Source organism: Bos taurus, chromosome 5 (genome assembly GCF_002263795.3).
Source record: "Bos taurus isolate L1 Dominette 01449 registration number 42190680 breed Hereford chromosome 5, ARS-UCD2.0, whole genome shotgun sequence".
NCBI classification, from domain to species: domain Eukaryota; kingdom Metazoa; phylum Chordata; class Mammalia; order Artiodactyla; family Bovidae; genus Bos; species Bos taurus.
The window spans coordinates 74,968,792-74,989,218 of NC_037332.1; the positions used below are offsets into that span (position 1 = coordinate 74,968,792).

The window sequence follows — 20,427 nt, forward strand, 5'->3', positions numbered from 1 at the left end:
CGGACAGGAGGGACCAAGGACTCTTGGGTCACCTGGAGGCCTACAATTGCCCCATCAATGCTGGGTGGAGCCAGCTCGCAAGCCACCGAGCTTGCCCAGCGTTCCTGGGGCACCCATCCTGAGGCTCCAGGGACCTGGCAGTGACCAAGAGGCTAACCTGGCCCCGGGGCCCCTGAGTCTCCACCTCCCCCACTCTCCCAGGGAGGCGGAGCCCGCTTGGGGTTAAAGGGAACAGAAAAGTAACTCTCCCTGCGTTAAAAAAAAAAAAAAAGTAACATAAACCCCTGATAAATGCAAAGAACGTTTCCCTTCCTTTCTGCTCCTTCTCATTTTTTTTTTTTTTGCTTTAATATTATCTTGGTTCCCTTGTATGTTTTCATTTAAATTAGTTTTTATTAAATGTTAAAATAATGGTACATGGGAAATCATGCATTTTCATTTAGATTTATTTTCTATTTTTAATTTTTATCCTCTCGCTTTTTTTTAAAGTTTGTTTTTCCTTCCCTCGTTTATATTTTTGCACATTTATTGTTTTGCCTTTGTTCCTCTTATATGTTGTTCTTTTTTTTTTTAATTTACTTGTTATGTTTTTCTCTTTTTTTGTTGTTTTTTTGTTTTTGTTTTTTTGCTTGCCTTTTGAAAGGTTTGTCCCCCCTGGTATGGTTTGGTGTCCCCGCCCCCCACCCTCCCTTCACCCCCCGGCCCATCCCGCGGGCCGCGCCCCTCCTCCCGGCTCTGGGCGGCGCCGGCGAGGCCCCCGTGGGCTTCATACAGGGGTGGTCCTGCGGTTGGCTGTGTTGGAGTGGAGAGAGTCTTTGTTCTCCTTCTGGATACAGTTGTGAACTTGGAGGAAGCTGTTATCCCTGTCGGAGTTGTAGGTGGCGGTGGGCGTGGTAGCGGCCTTCAGGGGGTCCCTGCTGAGGGTGTACATGGAGATCTCCGTGGACGGCAAGGTGTTGAAGCCCTTGATGCCCACGGGGGAGGCGTCCCTGGAGTGTGAGGGCTCGGTGGAGCGCGAGCTGGAGCGGCTGCGGCGCTGGTAGCGGTAGCGGTAACTGGGGATGCGGGTGATGGCGGAGGCCTGGAGGTAGTCCGTGGCGCGGGCTGTGGCCCGCAGCTGTTTGTGCCGGTCGATAAACATGTGCACGGCCAGCACCCCGACCATCTCGGCGATGATGAAGGACAGGGCCCCGAAGTAGAAGGACCAGCCGTAGGAGTAACTATTCTTTTTGGAGTCGCTCTTGGAGGGGTCTCCGGCATTGGCAGATATGTACACTATAATGCCAATGATGTTACTCAGACCTGCGGGCGGGATGGGTGTGGAGAGGAGGCAGGGTGGAGGGGAAAGCAGAAATAATGATGGTTAGTATCCAAGGAGGATGCCAGGCCCTGGGCAGGATGGCGGTAGGCGGACACCTGGATGTACTTTCCCTGGTCCAGCCGTTTTTGTGGAGAATGGATGGGCTGATATAGGGGGAAGTTAAGCATCACCTTACTATCCTATCATTCTGTTTGGAGAGAGCCAGAAAGGGAAGAGCTAACAGAATCACAGATACGGGAAGAAGGGAGAGAACAACGGGGCATTCTACAATATACTGAGTAATAATAATATTAGTTATTGAGCATTTACTACCTGCTTTCACAGCTGAGTGCTTTGCAAAGGGTTTGCAGATGAGAAAACAGATTGCAGAGAGGTTAAGTAAGTTGCTTAAGGCTGCATTGGGATTTGAAGCTGCTGTAGCAGGGGGTTAGGGCTTCCCTGGTGGCTCAGTTGTAAAGAATCTGCCTGCCAATGCCTGCCACTGCAGTTCAATCCCTGGGTCAGGAAGATCCCTTGGAGAAGGAAATGGCAACCCATTCTAGTATTCTTGCCTGGACCTGATGGGCTACAGTCCATAGGGTATGAAAGAGTCGGACACAACTTAGAGTCTAAATAAGAACCACAGGCAAGGGGTTAAGTCTGGTTCCTGGAGCCAGACTGCCTATATGCAAAGCCTTTGGCAAGGTAACCATCATCTGAGTTTCCATATCTGTGATGTGGATATAATAATAGTGCTTGCTTCTTTTAGGTTGGGGGAAGATTAATACACATGAATACGTATGAGTTACTACTACATGTGAGTTAATACACATGAAAGCTGTTAAGAGTCTGCATGTGGTAAGTGCTGCTTAAACGTTAGTTGTCGTTATTAAATGGCTTATGCTACAACCCATGTTCTTCTGGCATCTGAAGCCAGTGTGACTTGTCACGTAGCTGTGCTGAGAAATGTGGTTTTGAATGCCTGCCTGCTCCCACCTGGGTAGGACAGGGAGGGAAGCGGGTGATGAGGATAGACCCAGCACTGGGAGTGGGGCCTTCTCTCAGGAGGTGGGGGAAAGGTGAGTCACTGGGCTAAAGGTCAGGTGTGGGGGCAATCCCGGTGGACTCAGTGGAGGGCTCAGGCCTGGCTATGGCGCGGGAGCCCAGCACAGCCTGCCTTCTGTGCGACTTGGCCTGTTGGAAGGTCCAGAAATCCCTCTCCTCTCTCCCCTCCTTTCTCTGCCAGGCCCCTCCAGTCACCAGGCCCCGCAACCTCAGCCTCCTCCCTGCTGGTGGGCCTGGCCTCGGGCCGCCTGGCGCAGCAGCTCTTACCTGCAGACACGAAGAAGATGCCGGCACTCAGGATGATGTTGTGTCGAGTCTTATAGAACTCGCTGGCTGCGATGCAGAGTCCACCCATGAAGAGCAGAATCACACTCAGGATCGGGAAGATGCTCGAGGCCCTCACAGCCCCTGGAGAACACAGTGGGTGGGGAGAGAGAATGCCATGGCTGTGAGATGAGAGGTGGTGTGTCAGAGGGAGGAGAGGGAGGAGCTCACGGGAGTGGGGGCTGGGTGAGTTTTATGGACACAGGACCAGAGTGGAGGTTGCTTAGAAATACTAGGGAGGGAGAGAGAGGGAGCATGCCACCGCTCAATTCACAGGGGCTCCCCACTTCTTCAAGGATCAAACCCCAGCACTTCATGAGACTCACATGGCCCTGTGAGACTTGGTCTCTCCCCAGCCCCACCTTCCCTTCTGTCCAGCCACAACAAACTTCCCATGACATATTATTGCACGTTTCTGACTTTTGCCTTACTGAGCTTTCTTCCTAGAATGTCTTTCTTGCTCTTTTTCACTCAGCCAACTTCTATTCATCCATCAAAGCCCAGCTCAAAGTCCCCTCCTCCATGATGCCTTTCCTGATTTCTTTAGGCAAACTTATTAGCTTTCTCCTCGGCACTTTGGGGCACTTGGGGCACAGAGAAAGGCAGTGTGTTATAGTGGTTAGAGCTGGGTGGTTGGACTCTGGCTTTAGCATTTATTAGCTGTAAAAGTTTGGGTAAGTCATCTCATCTCTTCATGCCTCAATTTCCTTACCTGTAAAATGGGTGTGGTGATAGTTCTTGCCTCTTAACATTATTGTGAGGACTAAATGAGTTAATTCTGATAATGTACTTAAGATAGGTCTCTGAAGCCATATAGTAAACACTTGTTCAGATAGTTATTATAGTAAATAGTTGTTTATATATATGCATCCACCATAGGTCATGGGATCCCATGAGAGACAAGATTGTAGTTGTTTTTTTTTTTTTTAGTTCTCTCTCTTCATTCATTCTGTCCTCAATACCTAATTCAAAGCCAGAGATACAGAAAGCCCCCGATACAAGCTCGCCTTGTGAATCAATGTGGAGAGGTGGTCCGGAAAGAGGAAGAAACTGACACATTGCAAAGAAAACAGAAGAGAATAAAAGCAAAAGCAAATTTAAAAAACCTCTCAAGACAAGAAGGAAGGATGAACAAACAGGCAGGAGAAGAAAAGAATATTTTTGTGAATATTTTACCCCAGCATGGAGGAGGATGAGAGAGAGGCACAGATGGCTGGGGCAGGGGAAGGAAGGTGGTTGGAGGTATATGAGGGGGACTGTGTCTGAAAGATGCCCCAGAGGTGTGGAGTCTTTGGCAGTGTGTCTGGAAACTAAAATATTTGTTTTCTATCCAGATTCAAATGGCAGAGAGTGACCTCAGGATCTCCGACTCCATGTCCCGGCCTGTGTGGACCAGGCAGGAGGCAGAGGTATCTGGTGGCTATTATAAGGAAAACGATGTCTTCCTGACACGTTGGGGTGGCTTGAATGGCAACCTAGGAAGTTAAGTCCTTTTAGACTGAGAACCCTTTAGCTCGGTCCAGAGGGTGGTTGGGGTGTATGCTTTGGAGGGGAAGTGCCTGCCCTACTGGCCCATCCCTGTTCCTTCTGGTGGCAGCATGACCACAAAGGATCTGTGAAGAAGAGAATTTTTCTATATAGAACTTTAGGAATTTTTCTAAGAAGAGTTTTAGGCCATTTACTGTGACATGTGATATAAAACCCTTCTTTCCCTGGTGGATCTTCAGTCTACACTGCTCATGATGCTATTGAATGAATGGATTATTCTGGGGGGACTTGAAGAAGGGTGGAGTTCTGTATTGCAAGCTGGAGACACCTGAGCTGCTCATTTTGAAGCAGGGGCAAGAGGGTGAGGGGCAGCTGGGTTACTCTGCAATCCAGTAGCCCTCTCCCCTGGCGGGCAAGGACTGGGCTGCCTCCTCTCCAAACCTGAGTGGACGCTTTCTTCCTGCAGGTCTTTTCTGAGATGATATCTCTATCCCCAATTGGATTGACACATGCCACCCCCACCATACAGGAATGCATGGCCAGATGCGCCCATTCACAGCTACCTGGAGGCCCATCTCCATAAGTACATGAGGATGGCGAGAGTATATCGAAGACCCAGCTCACAAGAGGTAGGATGGATTAAACAACCACACCGCGTTGCGTCTGACATACATGGTACAATTTAATCCTCATAATACCTCTGCAGGGTGTATTTTTTGCCCCAATTTATAGATGAGAAAACTGAATTTCAGAGAAGTGATGTAGCTTGCTCAAAACTACCCAGTTAGTAAGTCAGGATTCAAGCCCAGATCAGTCCAACTTTTGGATACCCTGGACTCTTCCTCTGGGGTTTTTAAAGAGCCCAGGAAGCACCCTGCAGGGTTCAGAGATCTGGGTTCTGGTCCCAGCTCTGCCCCTCCTTGCTGTGTGGCTGAGGCAGGTACCTTGCCCCCTCTGGTTTCTCCATGTTTAACATGGGTGTGGACCATTAGATGATTTCTAATGCTTTTCCTTATCTGTGTGGATATGATTTCTGACCAGCTGGAAATGGGGACGACAGTATAAAGAAAGATAGAGAGGTTGGGGTGACTTCCAAGGGGCAGCAGCGGCTGCTCAGATGAGCAGGATGGAGGAAGATCTCTGGCCTTCTCTCTGCAAGGAAGCAGGCTCTTCCTGCCCGCAGTGTGCTGCATTTGGCAGGCTAGGTCTGCATCCTCAGAGCTCATGCCTCACGGCAGCCCTGGGCCTGACGTTTCCGGTTCAGCCAGTCTGCTGTGGGAGCCTGGATGCCCCAACTCCGTTTTTCTGCCAGCAGAGAGAGCACCAGCTGTGAAGGGAGATGAGATGCTGTGTGTGTCTGCATGCACGTGTGTGCGCGCGTGTGTGTATGTGTGTGTGAACTGGGTTAGGGGAGTGGGCCGGCTGGAAGGAGACGTTTGCTATGTTGCAGCCAATGTGGAGAAAACAGGACCACTTCACAAGGTAACAAAAAAGCAAGCAGGCAACAAACAGAAGCCTCTTTACTCCAGCAGAGCCAGCTCAGACACCAGCCTCCCTTGGAAGAGGCCTCTTTACGCAGAAAAAAGGTGATGGGGCAGCTGGGAAACAGTACCAGCCTAGGAAGGCTGAAGTCCTCAAGACATAGATCCAGGCTGGTAGAAAGCTGGTTTCGAGCTGGCAGGGACCCCCACACTGAAACAGTCTTCTGAAGGAGGTCATTCTGGCTGGGCAATGTCACAGAGGGATTTTGAAGTTAGCACACCTAAGTTCAGAGCCTGGCTTTGCCACTTAATAACTGTGATCTTGGGCAAGGGTCTTTACCTCTCTAGAGCCTCAGTTTCCTTGTCCTGTAAACGGGAAGAGTCATAATAATCTCCTGTTCATAGGAGTGTTGTAAGGCCTTGCTGCTCAAATGGCAGTCGAGTACCAGCAGTGAGGGCATCATGAGAGGAGCTTAGCAGAAATGCAGATTCTCAGGCCCCACCCCATCTAGTTAAACTGTGCTGAATTAGAGTCTGCATTTTGGATAAACAACAGGGTCTTACTGTAGAGCACAGGGATCTATATCTGATACCCTGTGACAAACCATAATGGAAAAGAATATGGGGAATTCTCTAGTTCTCGAGAGGTTAAGACTCAAGTGCTCTCACTGCCAGTGCCCAGGTTTGATCCCTGGTTGTCAGACTAAGATCCCGTAAGATGTACAGCATGGCCAAAAAAGAGAAAAGGACATGAAAAAGCATATATATATATAACTGAGTCACTTTGCTGTACAGAAATTAACAGTGTTGTAAATAAACTATACTTCAATAAAAATACATAAGAAAAGAATCCACATTTTAACAATATCTTTGTAACAAGACTAGTATGTGCCTGAATGTTTGAGACGTGCTATTGCAAGAACTAAATTGGATAATAACTGTTTTGTTTCTGATACTGGGAGGGCAGTAAAGGATAGTGATTTTTGTTATTTTTAATGTCCTTTTTCTTTCATGCCAGACACAGTTTCCTTATGAATTATCCTGACTTCCTACTAACCTGTATTACGGTATTAATAGTAATAGCATTACTCAGTTCAGTTCAGTCACTCGGTCGTGTCTGACTCTTTGCGACCCCATGGACTGCAGCATGCCAGGCCTCCCTGTCCATCACCAACTCACGGAGTCCACCCAAACCCATGTCCATCAAGTCAGTGATGCCATCCAACCATCTCATCCTCTGTCATCCCCTTCTCCTCCTGCCCTCAATCTTTCCCAGCATCAGGGTCTTTTCAAATGAGTCAGCTCTTTGCACCAGGTGGCCAAAATATTGGAGTTTCAGCTTCAACGTCAGTCCTTCCAATGAACACCCAGGACTGATCTCTTTTAGGATGGACTGGTTGGATTTCCTTGCAGTCCAAGGGACTCACGAGTCTTCTCTAACACCACAGTTCAAAAGCATCAATTCTTCGGCGCTCAGCTTTCTTTATAGTCAAACTCTTACATCCATACATGACCACTGGAAAAACCATAGCCTTGACTAGCTGACCTTTGTTGGCAAAGTAATGTCTCTGCTTTTTAATATGCTCTCTAGGTTGGTCATAACTTTACTTCCAAGGAGTAAGCGTCTTTTAATTTCATGGCTGCAATCACCATCTGCAGCAATCTTGGAGTCCAGAAAAATAAAGTCAGCCACTGTTTCCAGTGTTTCCCCATTTATTTCCCATGAAGTGATGGGACTGGATGCTATGATCTTAGTTTTCTGAATGTTGAGCTTTAAGCCAACTTTTTCACTCTCTTCTTTCACTTTCATCAAGAGGCTCTTTAGTTCTTCACTTTCTGCCATAAGGGTGGTGTCATCTGCATATCTGAGGTTATTGATATTTCTCCCGGCAATCTTGATTCCAGTTTGTGCTTCTTCCAGCCCAGCGTTTCTCATGATGTACTCTGCATATAAGTTAGATAAGCAGGGTGACAATATACAGCCTTGACGTCCTCCTTTTCCTATTTGGAACCAGTCTGTTGTTCCATGTCCAGTTTTAACTGTTGCTTCCTGACCTGCATACAGGTTTCTCAAGATGCAGGTCAGGTGGCCTGGTATTCCCATCTCTTTCAGCATTTTCCACGGTTTATTGTGGTCCACACAGTCAAAGGCTTTTGCATAGTCAATAAAGCAGAAACAGATGTTTTTGTGGAACTCTCTTGCTTTTCCGATGATCCAGTGTATGTTGGCAATTTGATCTCTGGTTCCTCTGCCTTTTCTAAAACCAGCTTGAACATCTGGAAGTTCATGGTTCATGTACTGTTGAAGCCTGGCTTGGAGAATTTTAAGCATTACTTTACTAGCGTGTGAGATGAGTGCAATTGTGCACTGTGGCTGCAACGGCGCACGAGCGTGGGGGGGGGCTGTGAAGGTGCACGAGCATGACTGAGAGGCGCTACCCCAGGCCCGAGGTCAGGGGCGGTGGCCGAGAGGAGCTGACCACATCAAAGGTAAGGAGCAGAGGCTGTGGTTTGCTGGAGCAGCCGTGAAGAGAGACCCTATGTCCAAGGTAAGAGAAACCCAAGTAAGATGGTAGGCACTGAGAGAGGGGATCAGAGGACAGACAGACTGAAACTACAATCACAGACAACTAGCCAATCTGATCACACAGACCACAGCCTTGTCTAACTCAATGAAACTAAGCCATGCCATGTGGGGCCACCCAAGATGGCTGGGTCGTGGTGGAGAGGTCTGACAGAATGTGGTCCACTGGAGAAGGGAATGGCAAACCACTTCAGTATTCTTGCCTTGAGAACTCCATGAACAGTATGAAAAGCAAAAAGATAGGACACTGAAAGATGAACTCCTCAGGTTGGTAGGTGCCCAATATGCTACTGGAGATCAGTGGAGAAATAACTCCAGAAAGAATGAAGGGATGGAGCCAAAGCAAAAACAACACCCAGTTGTGAATAGGACTAGTGATGGAAACAGAGTTCGATGCTGTAAAGAGCAATATTGCAGAGGAACCTGGAATGTCAGGTCCATGAATCAAGGCAAACTGGAAGTGGTCAAACAGGAGATGACAAGAGTGAACATCGACATTCTAGGAGTCAGTGAACTAAGATGGACTGGAATGGGTGAATTTAACTCAGATGACCATTATATCTAGTACTGTGGGCAGGAATCCCTTAGAAGAAATGGAGTGGCCATCATAGTCAACAAAAGAGTCCGAAATGCAGTACTTGGATGCAACCTCAAAAACTACAATGATCTCTGTTCATTTCCAAGGCAAACCATTCAACATCATGGTAATCCAAGTCTATGCTCTGACCAGTAATGCTGAAGAAGCTGAAGTTGTACAGTTCTATGAATACCTACAAGACCTTCTAGAACTAACACCCAAAAAAGATGTCCTTTTCATTATACGGGACTGGAATGCAAAAGTAGGAAGTCAAGAAACACCTCGAGTAACAGGCAAATTTGGCCTTGGAATACAGAATGAAGCAGGGCAAAGGCTAATAGAGTTCTTCCAAGAGAACACTCTAGTCATAGCAAACACCCTCTTCCAACAACACAAGAGAAGACTCTACACATGGACATCACCAGATGGTCAACGTCAAATTCGCATTGATTATATTCTTTGTAGCCAAAGATGGAGAAGCTCTATACAGTCAACAAAAACAAGACCGGGAGCTGACTGTGGCTCAGATCATGAACTCCTTATTGCAAAATTCAGACCGAAATTGAAGAAAGTGGAGAAAACCACTAGACCATTCAGGTATGACCTAAATCAAATCCCTTATGACTATACAGTGGAAGTGAGAAATAGATTGAAGGGACTAGATCTGATAGACAGAGTGCGTGATGTACTATGGATGGAAGTATGTGACACTGTACAGGAGACAGGAATCAAGACCATCCCCAAGAAAAACAAATGCAAAAAAGGAAAATGGCTGTCTGAGGAGGCCTTACAAATAGCTGTGAAAAGAAGAGAAGCAAAAAGCAAAGGAGAAAAGGAAAGATATAAGCATCTAAATGCGATATTGTAAAGTAATTAACCTCCAATTAAAATAAATTTATATTAAAAAATGTAATCCAGAAAAGAAACCAAAGAAGAATAAAATTTATATTACTTTAATTTTTCTAATATGAAACATAAATGTTCTCTGAGATTAAAAAAAAAAAAGAAAGATATAAGCATCTGAATGCAGAGTTCCAAAGAATAGCCAGGAGAGATAAAGCCTTCCTCCGTGATCAATGCAAAGAAATAGAGGAAAACAATAGAATTGGAAAGACTAGAGATCTCTTCAAGAAAATCAGAGATACCAAGGGAACAATTTATGCAAAGATGGGCTCAATAAAGGACAGAAATGGTAGGGACCTAACAGAAGCAGAAGATATTAAGAACAGGTGGCAAGAATACACAGAACTGTACAAAAAAGGTCTTCATGACCCAGATAATCACGATGGTGTGATCACTCACCTAGAGACAGACGTCCTGGAATGTGAAGTCAAGTGGGCCTTAGAAAGCATCACTATGAACAAAGCTAGTGGAAGTGATAGAATTCCAGTTGAGCTATTTCAAATCCTAAAAGATGATGCTGTGAAAGTGCTGCACTCAGTTTGCCAGCAAATTTGGAAAACTCAGCAGTGGCCACAGGACTGGAAAAGGTCAGTTTTCATTCCAGTCCCAAAGAAAGGCAATGCCAAAGAATAGCATTACTATTAATGCTAAAACTTATCATGAGGATAAGAGAATATCTTATTTATTCAATGCACAGGTATTTATTGATCTACAAGTAAGCGTATGAAACTGCACAACACCATTTCTGGGTTTCTTCCTACATGCCAGGCCCCACTAAGTACTTCCCATGGGTGAACCCACTTAAACCTTCTACCAACCCCATGACGGTATGAGTCTTGGTTGCATATTACAAATAATCTCGAGGAATTGGCAACATATTTCGGTAAAGGGACACGTAATCAAGGTTTCTGGCTTTGCAGCCGTAAGGTCCCTGCTGTAACTACTCAACTCTGCCCTTGTAGCATGAGAATAGCCATCAGCAATGAGTGTGGATGTGTTCCAATAAAACTTTATTTAGAAAAATGGTGGGCCAGATTTGGTCTGCCTATTACAATTTGGCCCACATAGTGCCCTGTACTAGGGAAAAGCTGTGTGGTCCAGAGTGGAGGGATGTTTTTCTTTTGACTATGTGGCCGTCACCATGCTTGGTTCCAGGCTGAGCATAGAAGGTTTATGGGTGCAAAATCAGGCCTGGTCCATGCCTTCATTGAGTTTAAGTTCTCATGAAGGACATATGGCACAGATGAACATGTAATTAACAATTAGGATGAAGTGCTATGCCAGAAAATTACCCATATGGCACCATGAAGGCAAGTGGTAGTCTAACGTACTGCAAGGAGATCAAACCAGTCAGTCCTCAAGGAAATCAGCCCTTCATTGGAAGGGCTGATGCTGAAGCCGAAACTCCAATACTTTGGCCACCTGATATGAAGAACTGACTCCTTGGAAAAGACCCTGATGCTGGAAAAGATTGAAGGCAGGAGGAGAAGGGGACAACAGAGGATGAGATGGTTGGATGGCATCACTGACTCAATGGACAAGAGTTTGAGCAAGCTCTGGGCATTGGTGATGGACAGGGAAGCCTGGCATGCTGCAGTCCATGGGGTCGCAGAGAGTTGGACACGACTGAGCTGAACTGAGTGTCATCTGTAGATGGCTGATGCTGACTGAAGGATCAGTGTGTGCTGGGGACACACACACTGTGGATCTGTGTGAACCCTTAGTTCTCATTTACAACTCCATAATTACTCCCATCACACACAGACTAAAACTGAGGCACAGAGAGATTAAGCCTTTTGTTCAAGCCCACTCAGGGAGGAAATGGAGGAGCTGGGTTTGTGAACCTAGGGAGTCTGACTCTAGGCTGTGCACCAAACCACTGCACCCCGGCTCTCAGAGCATCCTCATGGCTCACATGGGCATTGGAGAGGGCTTTCCTGAGATTGATGGACAAGGGGAAGCTAAGTGGGCAGAATAGAGGCAGGGCGTTCTAGGGAGAGGATGCAACATGAGCAAGGGCTGGAAGACGCATGGCTCGTCTGGGAACTTGAAGGGGCTGGTCACAGAGACCTAGAGCGGGGCCTTGGGGAGCTCTAAGGGAGTTGAAGCAACCGGGCCCAGGCCACCCGGGGACTCACAGGTAGCCTTTAAAGGTCTTAAAGCTAGCAGGGCCATCACAATCTGATTTGGATTTTAATTAAAAATATTTTTTTTGGCTACACCCAGGGCATGTGGGATCCTACTTCCCCAACCAGAGATCGAACCTGTGCCTCCAGCATTGGGAGCACAGAGTCTTAATCATTGGACCACTAGGGAAGTCCTGATTTGCATTTTCAGAAGCAAATGAATTAAGAAGGGGTCCAGGGTTGCTATAGGGCATCAGGAGGAGGACTGTTTCTCACCGCATAAGTGATAGTGGTGCTTGGACCAGGGCAGATGCAAAGAGTCTAGCAGGGGAGGGTGCATTTGAGGGGTGTTTAGGAGGTGAAGTAAAGCTTGGTGATGAATGGATATGTGTGGAGAAGAGGGTGGCGTTAAGGATAACTTCTGGGTCTCGAGTTTGCTGGCTGGTTAGATAAAACCACTTATGGGGCTTGGAGAGGATCAAGGGGTAAGGAGGGAAATCAAGGTTTGTTTGGGACACGTGAAGGCTGAGGTGCTCTGAGGACATGCATGGGGAGCATGGAGCGGGGAGATGGATGTGTAAGACTGGGGCACAGAGGCGCAGTGTAGGCTGAAGCTGTAAATGGGGAGTCAGACTCCGAGGTGAGCACAGCAGAGCTTGAGCATGGAAGAGTAGGGGGTTTACCTTGAGGCTTGGGGAGCCCCAGTATTTAGTGACTGGCTTGGGAAGACCTTGGGCCAATCTCTTGGTGTTGCTGAGGCCTCCACTTCCTTGTCTGTAAAATGGGACTGAAAACTGGAAATCTGTCTACCTTATAGGGTGCCTGCTAAGTCACTTCAGTAATGTCCGACTCTGTGTGACCCTATGGACTGTAGCCCACCAGGCTCTGTCTATGGAATTTTCCAGGCAAGAATACTGGGTGGGTTGCCATTTCCTCTTTCAGGGGATCTTCCCAACCCAGGGATCGAACCCTCCTCTCTTACATCTCCTGCAGTGGCAGATGGGTTCTTTACCACTAGCACCACCTGGGAAGCCCCACCTTACAGGGTGACAGTAATTAAATCGGAAGAAGACTGTGGAAGCTTTTGAAAATACAGAGCCTTGGGTAAACTAGGAACAGTGTATTATTGTTTTCTATGCTAGTGATGAAAATGAAGAGTGTCATAAGCACCCAGAAGGGAATATCATCTAGCCTTTGGGAGCAGGTAGGCTCAGCCATAAATCCCTCACTCACCCTTTCTTTGGCCACGTTCTGTAGACAGATCATCTCCAATCTAGTGCCCTGTGAGCCTGGCACCCATGGTGTCCTGTGGTGGGCACAGCTGGAGGACAAGTAGATGGCTGCACTTGGGGATCCTGCTTCCATACTCAGTCTGGCAGAGGAGGAGGGGAGTGGTGTGTAGGGTGGAGGGAGGTGGGCGGACCTCTGCCTAGTGCCCACTCTTTGCCTGGCTTGTCCTGAGGCCTGATTGTGGGTTTTCCCTTCTCTGGGTCTCAGGTCTGGCTCTGATTAGGTGGGACCAGATGACTTGTAAGGTTTCATACATCCCTGGTGGTCCTGTGCCCCGCAGACCTCCATCAGAGACCATTCAGCCAGGCTGGCCAGGTGCTGGTCATGCCTTTCATCAAAATAGTCATCATGATCAGGTATAGGGGAAGCCGGGGCTCCTTATTTTCTTGGCATGGTGTTAAACTCTTTATGCCTGTTATTCCCTTTGGAATTTGATGTGTTCTAACAGGACACAGATGTGCTGGGTTGGGTGGAGCTTCTGGGCTCCGGGGCATCTCTCGCCATCTCCTCCTGCATGCTGTGCTGGATGAGGAGCCAGTGACTGTGAAAGGGGATGAGCTGCTGTAAATGCAGGTGAGAGTGAGCGTGAGAGAGTGAGTGTGTGAGAAAGAGTGACAGGAGAGAGGAGGAGAGGAGGGAAGAGGCAGGGGGAGGGAGGGATGGAGGGAAAGCCACTCAGAGCGGTGGTTAGGAGCGTGGGCTCCTGATGTGGGCTGCTTGGGGTCCCATCCTGCACTCCCCTGGTCTCCCACTGGCGGTGTGGCTTCTCTGTCTCAGTTTTCTCATCTGTGTAATGGAGACACCAACGGTACCTACTTCTTAGGGTTGTTGTGAGATGAATGAGGGTAACGTATGGTGTGTCAGGCCAAGTGTTCCATGAAAGTTTGCTCTATCTACTGACATAGGAAAGGAATTTCAGACCCCAGCGAGCTTCCTCTGGGAGGGCCAGCTGTGCAGGTGATGGAGGCTTTCTGACTTTCTGTGGTCTCTGGGGTCGGTGATTGGCTCAGGAGAGATGGCCTGAGCGCATCCCATGTTGCCCCCACCCCACGAGGCTCAGTGGCCTCCTCTGCTGCAGGACACACCCAGCTCCCAGGGCCACAATAAGGGGCAATGAGTCAACGCGTCTGAAGAAATGAGAACCGTGTCTGGTACCCACAAGCGCCAGGAAATGTTAGTTCTTACATGGCAGAGAGTATTATTGCTGTTTCTCACGGGCCTGGGGTTACCTAGACTGATGTTTATTAAAGTACAGGTCGTGAAGTCAGTGTGGTGAGGGTGGCATTGGGTACTTTAATAAGTGAACCAGGACAGAACAGAAGCTATCCCCATGGGCGGAGGGTGCGAGGCGGAGGTGCTGATCATGAAGCATTCGCTCTGGCTGCCTGGATGTGAGTTAGTAGGGGCTCTAATTTAGATATTCCTGACTGCAGGATGTGGTCACCCCACCCCAGTGACCTCTGAAAGGGACGTCCCTCATGACAATTTTGCTGAAAAGGGCTGCAGTTCCCGGGCAGTGGACAGGAACATGTGGCCTGGATAACCAGGGAGGCAGGTGGTGTCCCAGGGCTTCCCAGGTGGTTCAGATGGTAAAGAATCTGCCTGCAATGCAGGAGACCCAGGTTCGATCCCTGGGTCAGGAAGATCCCCTGGAGGAGGAAATGGCAACCCACTCCAGTATTCTTGCCTGGAGAATCCCATGGACAGAGGAGTCTGGCAGGCTGCTACAGTCCATGGGGAGGCAAAAGAGTCACTTCACAGCTGAAGTGACTTAGCAGGCACCCTTTATGGTAGACGGCGTTCTGATTTTCAGTCCCATTTTACAGACAAGAAAGTGGAGAATCCCATGGACAAAGGAGACTAGCAGGCTATAGTCGATGGGGTCACAAAGAGTCAGACATGACTGAGTGACTGAACACACAGGTGGTGTCCCAGGAATTGTACTGGGCTGGGGCCGGTCACTGTCCCTCTCTGGGCCTCAGTGTCTTCCTCTTCTGTAAAATGGGAGAGTGGGGTTGGTGACCCTCACAGCATGTCTACTTTCAGCATTTCTGGAGATGGAAGGCTGTCTCCCCGAACTTCGAAGCTCTAGGGGGCAAGGAGGGGCAGTGCACTTCCCTCAGCACTCCCCTGGGGTAGCTGGGGAGCCCAAACAAAGCACCGCCCTAACCCTTGTCTCATGGTATCCTCAGAATTGCCCCTCACCCTCACCTGGACTGGTATACATTGAGGTTCAGAGAAGGTGAGTATCTGGTCCAAGGTCACAGAGCAGAGCTCACCTTAAATTCAGGCCCTTTCATTCCAAGTCCCAAGCTCAAGCCTTGACACCTGGTATCCCCCACAACGACGTGCCCCCCACCCCCCGCCCCCTGGTCCTCAGGGCCTGCTGGGACTGGCAGAGGGACATGGAGAAGGGGGAACAGGGGAGAGCACGGGCTTTTCTGAGGCTGGGATGGGTGGCTTTGGCTCAGCTGGAGCCCCTCCAGCCTCATTCTGGGAAGAGGAGGAATGTGTTAGGCGGCTCTAGGGAGAGTGGTTCCTTGTATATTCATTCAGCAAATCTCTCCCGGGCCTGACTGAGGGCAGGCCCTGCACTGGGCGGGGTGGGTGGGAGCGAACTCTATTTGCAGCTACTCCCTTCAGTGTCCTCAAGCTGTTTCAGCATCCAGTGGGAAAGAAGACTGTAACAGAGTGGTCACCTTCCTGCGACCCAGCCTCCTCCACATCCCCAGCCTCAGAGGAGGGCTGCACTGTCCACCATCTCCCAGACGGGACACCTAGATGTCACCTGAGTCTTCTCTCTTTCACCTCCCCACTCCACCCCGATGCAGGATGCCAGTAATTCCTGCTGGTTCCAGAACTAGTCCCCCTTCTCATCCACCTCCCTCACCTCCTCCCTGATCCAAGCCCCATGTATTTCAAGCCTAGGTCATGGCTGTCATTTCTTACTGGTCTCCCTGTTCCTGCTGAGACCCCGGAGTCAGTTCTCCAGGAGAAGCGGAACAGTGCCATTAGCCTGGACCTCAGTCCTTTCTGCTCAGAACCTTTTCACGGTCTCATCTCAGAGTGAAGCTGAGGCCCCCAAGCCCTAGTCTGGCTTCCCATCCACAGCTCACACCCTCAGCCTCATTGTGTGGCCACCTCCCATCTCCTGGACACAACACACACACACTCACACTCACACACACACACCATGAAGAGACCCATGTGCACACAAGCAGACCCACGCATACACACAGGCACTTATATTCAAACTGATAGATGCTCAGATGCACAGACACGAAGGCATCAAAAGACACAGCGCACAGCACACACTCATGCCCCTGGGCACAGGACAGACACGTGGACACACCAACACACAGTAAGAGTCACAGGAAGTCACACCTGGTCACCACCACCTCTTCTTCACCAGCTTGAGGTAGGCAGCTTTGGCAAGAAGAGAGAGGGCTAATATTTTAAGGACAACTGGACTATATGATGATCTACTTTTACCTAGTTTGTTTCACTTTTTCTATTTCATATTCAGTGCTCCCATTTCATTTAGTTTGTGTTTTCCAATTTCTCCATCTCTTCTGTTTTTTTTTTTTTGATGTTCTTTCTCAAGCCTTTATCAAGCATAGTAGAAAAACTTTTGTATACATATATAAAAATATATATATTTTAGAAAATATATGAATTTTTGCCTAACTAAAAAATTTATGACATTTTGATTCTACTTGTTTGACTTATGTGTGAATAGAATGCTAGATTTCTAATTAAAAAATAGATATGTAACAAACAAAAAAGGTTTACTGTATAGTACAGGGAACTATAGTTGATATCTTATAATAACCTATAATGGAAAATAATTTCAAAAATAATATATGTGTATATGTATAACTGAATCACTTTGTTGTGCACCTGAACTAGACTTCAATAAAATATATATATATATATTTAAAAAAGAAGAAGAGAGAGGGCTAAGGAGGTGCCACACAGCAGACCCAGCTGACAGCCCCATGGAGCTGCTTGGAAAAAACAGACTGGTTACCATGACTTTGTGGGTAAGTTAGTGATAGGTGGGCAAGGCCTGTATTAGCCGCACCTTTGTGGGGCCCAGAAGTCCAATGACTCGGGATGATGACTGGGACCAGTTAAGTCTGTCCCTCCTTGGACTCTGTGGCCGTGGAGAAGCTGGGGATCCCGTTGAATACCCACGGAGACTGGGCAGTAAAAGCATTCATTCATTCACTCATTCATTTGTCCCATCAGATATTAATTCAGTGCTTTCCTTCTGCCCCGTCCTTCAAGTGGTGTTGAGCTTGCCTGAAGCTTGGTCTGCTGGCTTGAAAACAAGTGAGTCCCACCTTTTCTGCCAGTCCAGGAGATGAGCTCTGTGCCCCTGGCCAGTCATGCCCTCCTGGCATCTTCCGCCTCCCTCTCTGCTCCAGATCCTCCATCCAACTGGTGGATCAAGGATGGCAGGGGTTACCCAGGCCACCTCACCGGCCACCCATCCTCAGCTCCTTCCCTGGGGCTCCTCCTCTGCCTGGCCTCCGAACCCTGGGGCTCAGATCCTGACCTCTTCTTTCTCTGCACCACTTTCTTGGTGCTGTCATCAAGTCTCATGGTGCTAAATATCGTCCCCATTCTGACCTCTCTCAGAGTCCTGACTCCGGCCAGGTCCCACCCTGTGAGTCTCAGACTCCATGTCACCTCCCCAGGGAGTCCGTGGGCCTCTTTTACTTATTGTGGCCGATACTGAGCATCCATCCTTCCCCATCCCAACCTGCCCCCTCCATGGGCACAAACCTTGGAGTCATCCTTTATCCTTTCCTGTCCCTGGAAATCCATATGCAACCTTTCAGAAGATCCTATATGCAGACCCTTGGGAATATTTTGAGGCTCTGACCCCTTCCCACCTCCTTCACTGCCACCACCTGCGTTCAAGCTGCTGTCATCTCTTGTCTAGATGATTGATCATAACAGGCTCCTTGTTTTTTGCTTGTTTTCTCCATCAGGGTGTAACTTTCATGAAGGCGCTAACTTTCTTTATTTTGTCCACACTGAGTCCCCATACCATCAACAGTGCCCTATACATAGTGGTAGTGAATATCTCCTGAGCGAATGAATGAATGGATGAATGCTTCTAGAGTCCAAGGCTCTGCATTGGTGCCACCTTCTCTAGGGAACACTTTGGAATGATGGCCTCCAGGCTGGGTTAGGCACCAGGCTTCCTCAGCACCCCGGATCACATTCTTTCCCTGCTTGAGGCATCTAGGTTAGGTTCTTGGGCCTGTCAACCCACGTAGTAGGTGAGCTGAAGGTTTAACAGACCAGAACGGGGCGGGGGTCGGGGGGGGCGGGGTAAGTTGACTCAGGCCCCACCCACCCAAATGCAGCCCCGCCCATCTCCCTGGACCAAAAGCCCATCTTCAGGAGAAGCTCCGCCCACCTTCCTGGGCACCAGCTCTGCCCACCACACTAGGGCAGGCAGTCTTTCTAGAAGAATGACTTCTGTCTTCTAGTTTCTCTAGCCAGTCAGGTTAGAGGTTGACAGAGAATGATGGGAATTCACATCTTCCAGCTTTAAATAATTACTTTTGTTGTCTAACCCCAGACTAGCATATTACAGATCAGAGGTCAACAAACTGCCAAATGAGGCCTGTTGCCTATTTTTGCAAGTGAAGTTAAGTTGCACGGGAGCAAACACAGCCATACTCAGTTGCTTCCGGGTTTGCTTTTGTGCTACAAGGTCAAGGTTGAGTAGTTGAGACAGAAACTTTATGGCCCACAAAGCTTGGAATGTCTCTTTTCAGAAAAGGTTTGCGAATTTGTTATAGATGATTAAAAAATATTTTTGGATTAAGTCAACTCAAGTCAGACTCCCAGAAACCTGTGCTGCTAATTTGCATTCAAGTCTTCTGTCTAGAGACACCAAAATGAACCAAACACTAAACAATTCTTTCTTTAAAATTCAGGAAATGAAGGTATACAGTAGGTAGGAATAGCTGCTGAAGAATCCTGTCTTTCCTTTCAAAATAGTGTTTATTGGGCACCTTCTGTCTTCCAGGAACTGTTCTTGGTAGAATAATGAATGAGACAAGGGTCCTGCCCCAACACTGGGCATCTGACTGATAAAGTATCGCCCCCTCACTGGGCTCAGCCAGTGTGGCTTTGTGCGCAGACCCCCACGTGGCTCCCCTTTCTATCTTCTCTCTTGGGGGCGTCTCTGCAGGCCCCTGCCTCCCAAGTCCTGCTGTTTCTCTGAGGATCCACCTACTAGGCTGTGCTCTGCCTGCAGCCACGGACGGTGCCTCATTCATTCCTCTGGAACTCTCCAGCACTCAGTGCAGACTCTGACATACAGAAGGTGCTCAATTTGTTTCTATGCCCTCGCCAGGCTCCTTTGAGAGCCCTAGACCAGGTAATAGGGGTTTCCCTGGTGGCTCAGATGGTAAAGAATCTGCCTGCAATGAGAGAGACCCAGATTCAATCCCCGGGTTGGGAAGACCCCTGGAGGAGGGCATGGCAACCCACTCCAGTATTCTTGCCTGGAGAATCCCGTGGACACAGGAGCCTGGTGGGCTATGGTTGATGGAGTGGTTGATGGGGTCGAAAAGAATCGGCCAAGACTGAGCAACTGACACTTTCACTTTCGGACCTCATAATGCAGAGGAAGAACAAACGATCCTTCAGGAATTCCATCTGAGAGCAGTGTCGTTTAGGAATTCATAAAGGGAAAGGACGAGCCTAGTAAGATATTGCCCCTTCTCCTTTAAAAAGAGACCTATGAGTGATCTGATGTCCCCTTCTTTTTTCTTGCTGCCTGGGTGGCTTCATGTTCCACGGGCTTTGAAATGAAACCCAGATTTCAGGCTGACCTGAGAGTTGGGTTTGACGCGAGGAGTAATTATTGAAAGTGACAGGGGTGATCCATATAATAAAATGCTTCCTACATTTTTCAAAGAAATGATCCAATACTAACCACTGCTGTGGGGGATGGGAGGGAGGCTTTGGCTGGGGAAGGGCACTTGGGAGCAGAGCGGATGGGGGCGGGGGCAGGGAGGGGTGCTCCTGGGAGGAGAGCAAACTGCTTTCAGAAGTGCTGTCTGAGAGCTTCGTACAGAGCTTTCAGCTACTTCTGCTGGGGTGGCTTTGCGGTCCCATGCATTAAGGACCCTCAGCCTCTCTTCTGGAAATCCTTTTCTCCTGGAACATTTTACCTTGTTAGTTTTTGCTGCTTCTTGAGAGATTTTCCTTGGGTCTCAAAATGCTTTCTCTTGATACTATGTCTCAGGTGGATTTAA

General features: G+C 48.3%; 1 protein-coding gene across 1 annotated transcript in view; it reads right to left on the minus strand.

Moving 5' to 3' along the window:
- Positions 1-329: 329 nt before the first annotated feature.
- Positions 330-20,427, minus strand: part of CACNG2 (calcium voltage-gated channel auxiliary subunit gamma 2) — a 121,164-nt gene continuing 101,066 nt past the window's right edge. The window contains 2 exon segments of the mRNA NM_001077832.1: positions 330-1,302; positions 2,633-2,773. Coding sequence (NP_001071300.1) covers positions 767-1,302; positions 2,633-2,773 — 677 coding nt within the window. The 3' untranslated portion in view covers positions 330-766.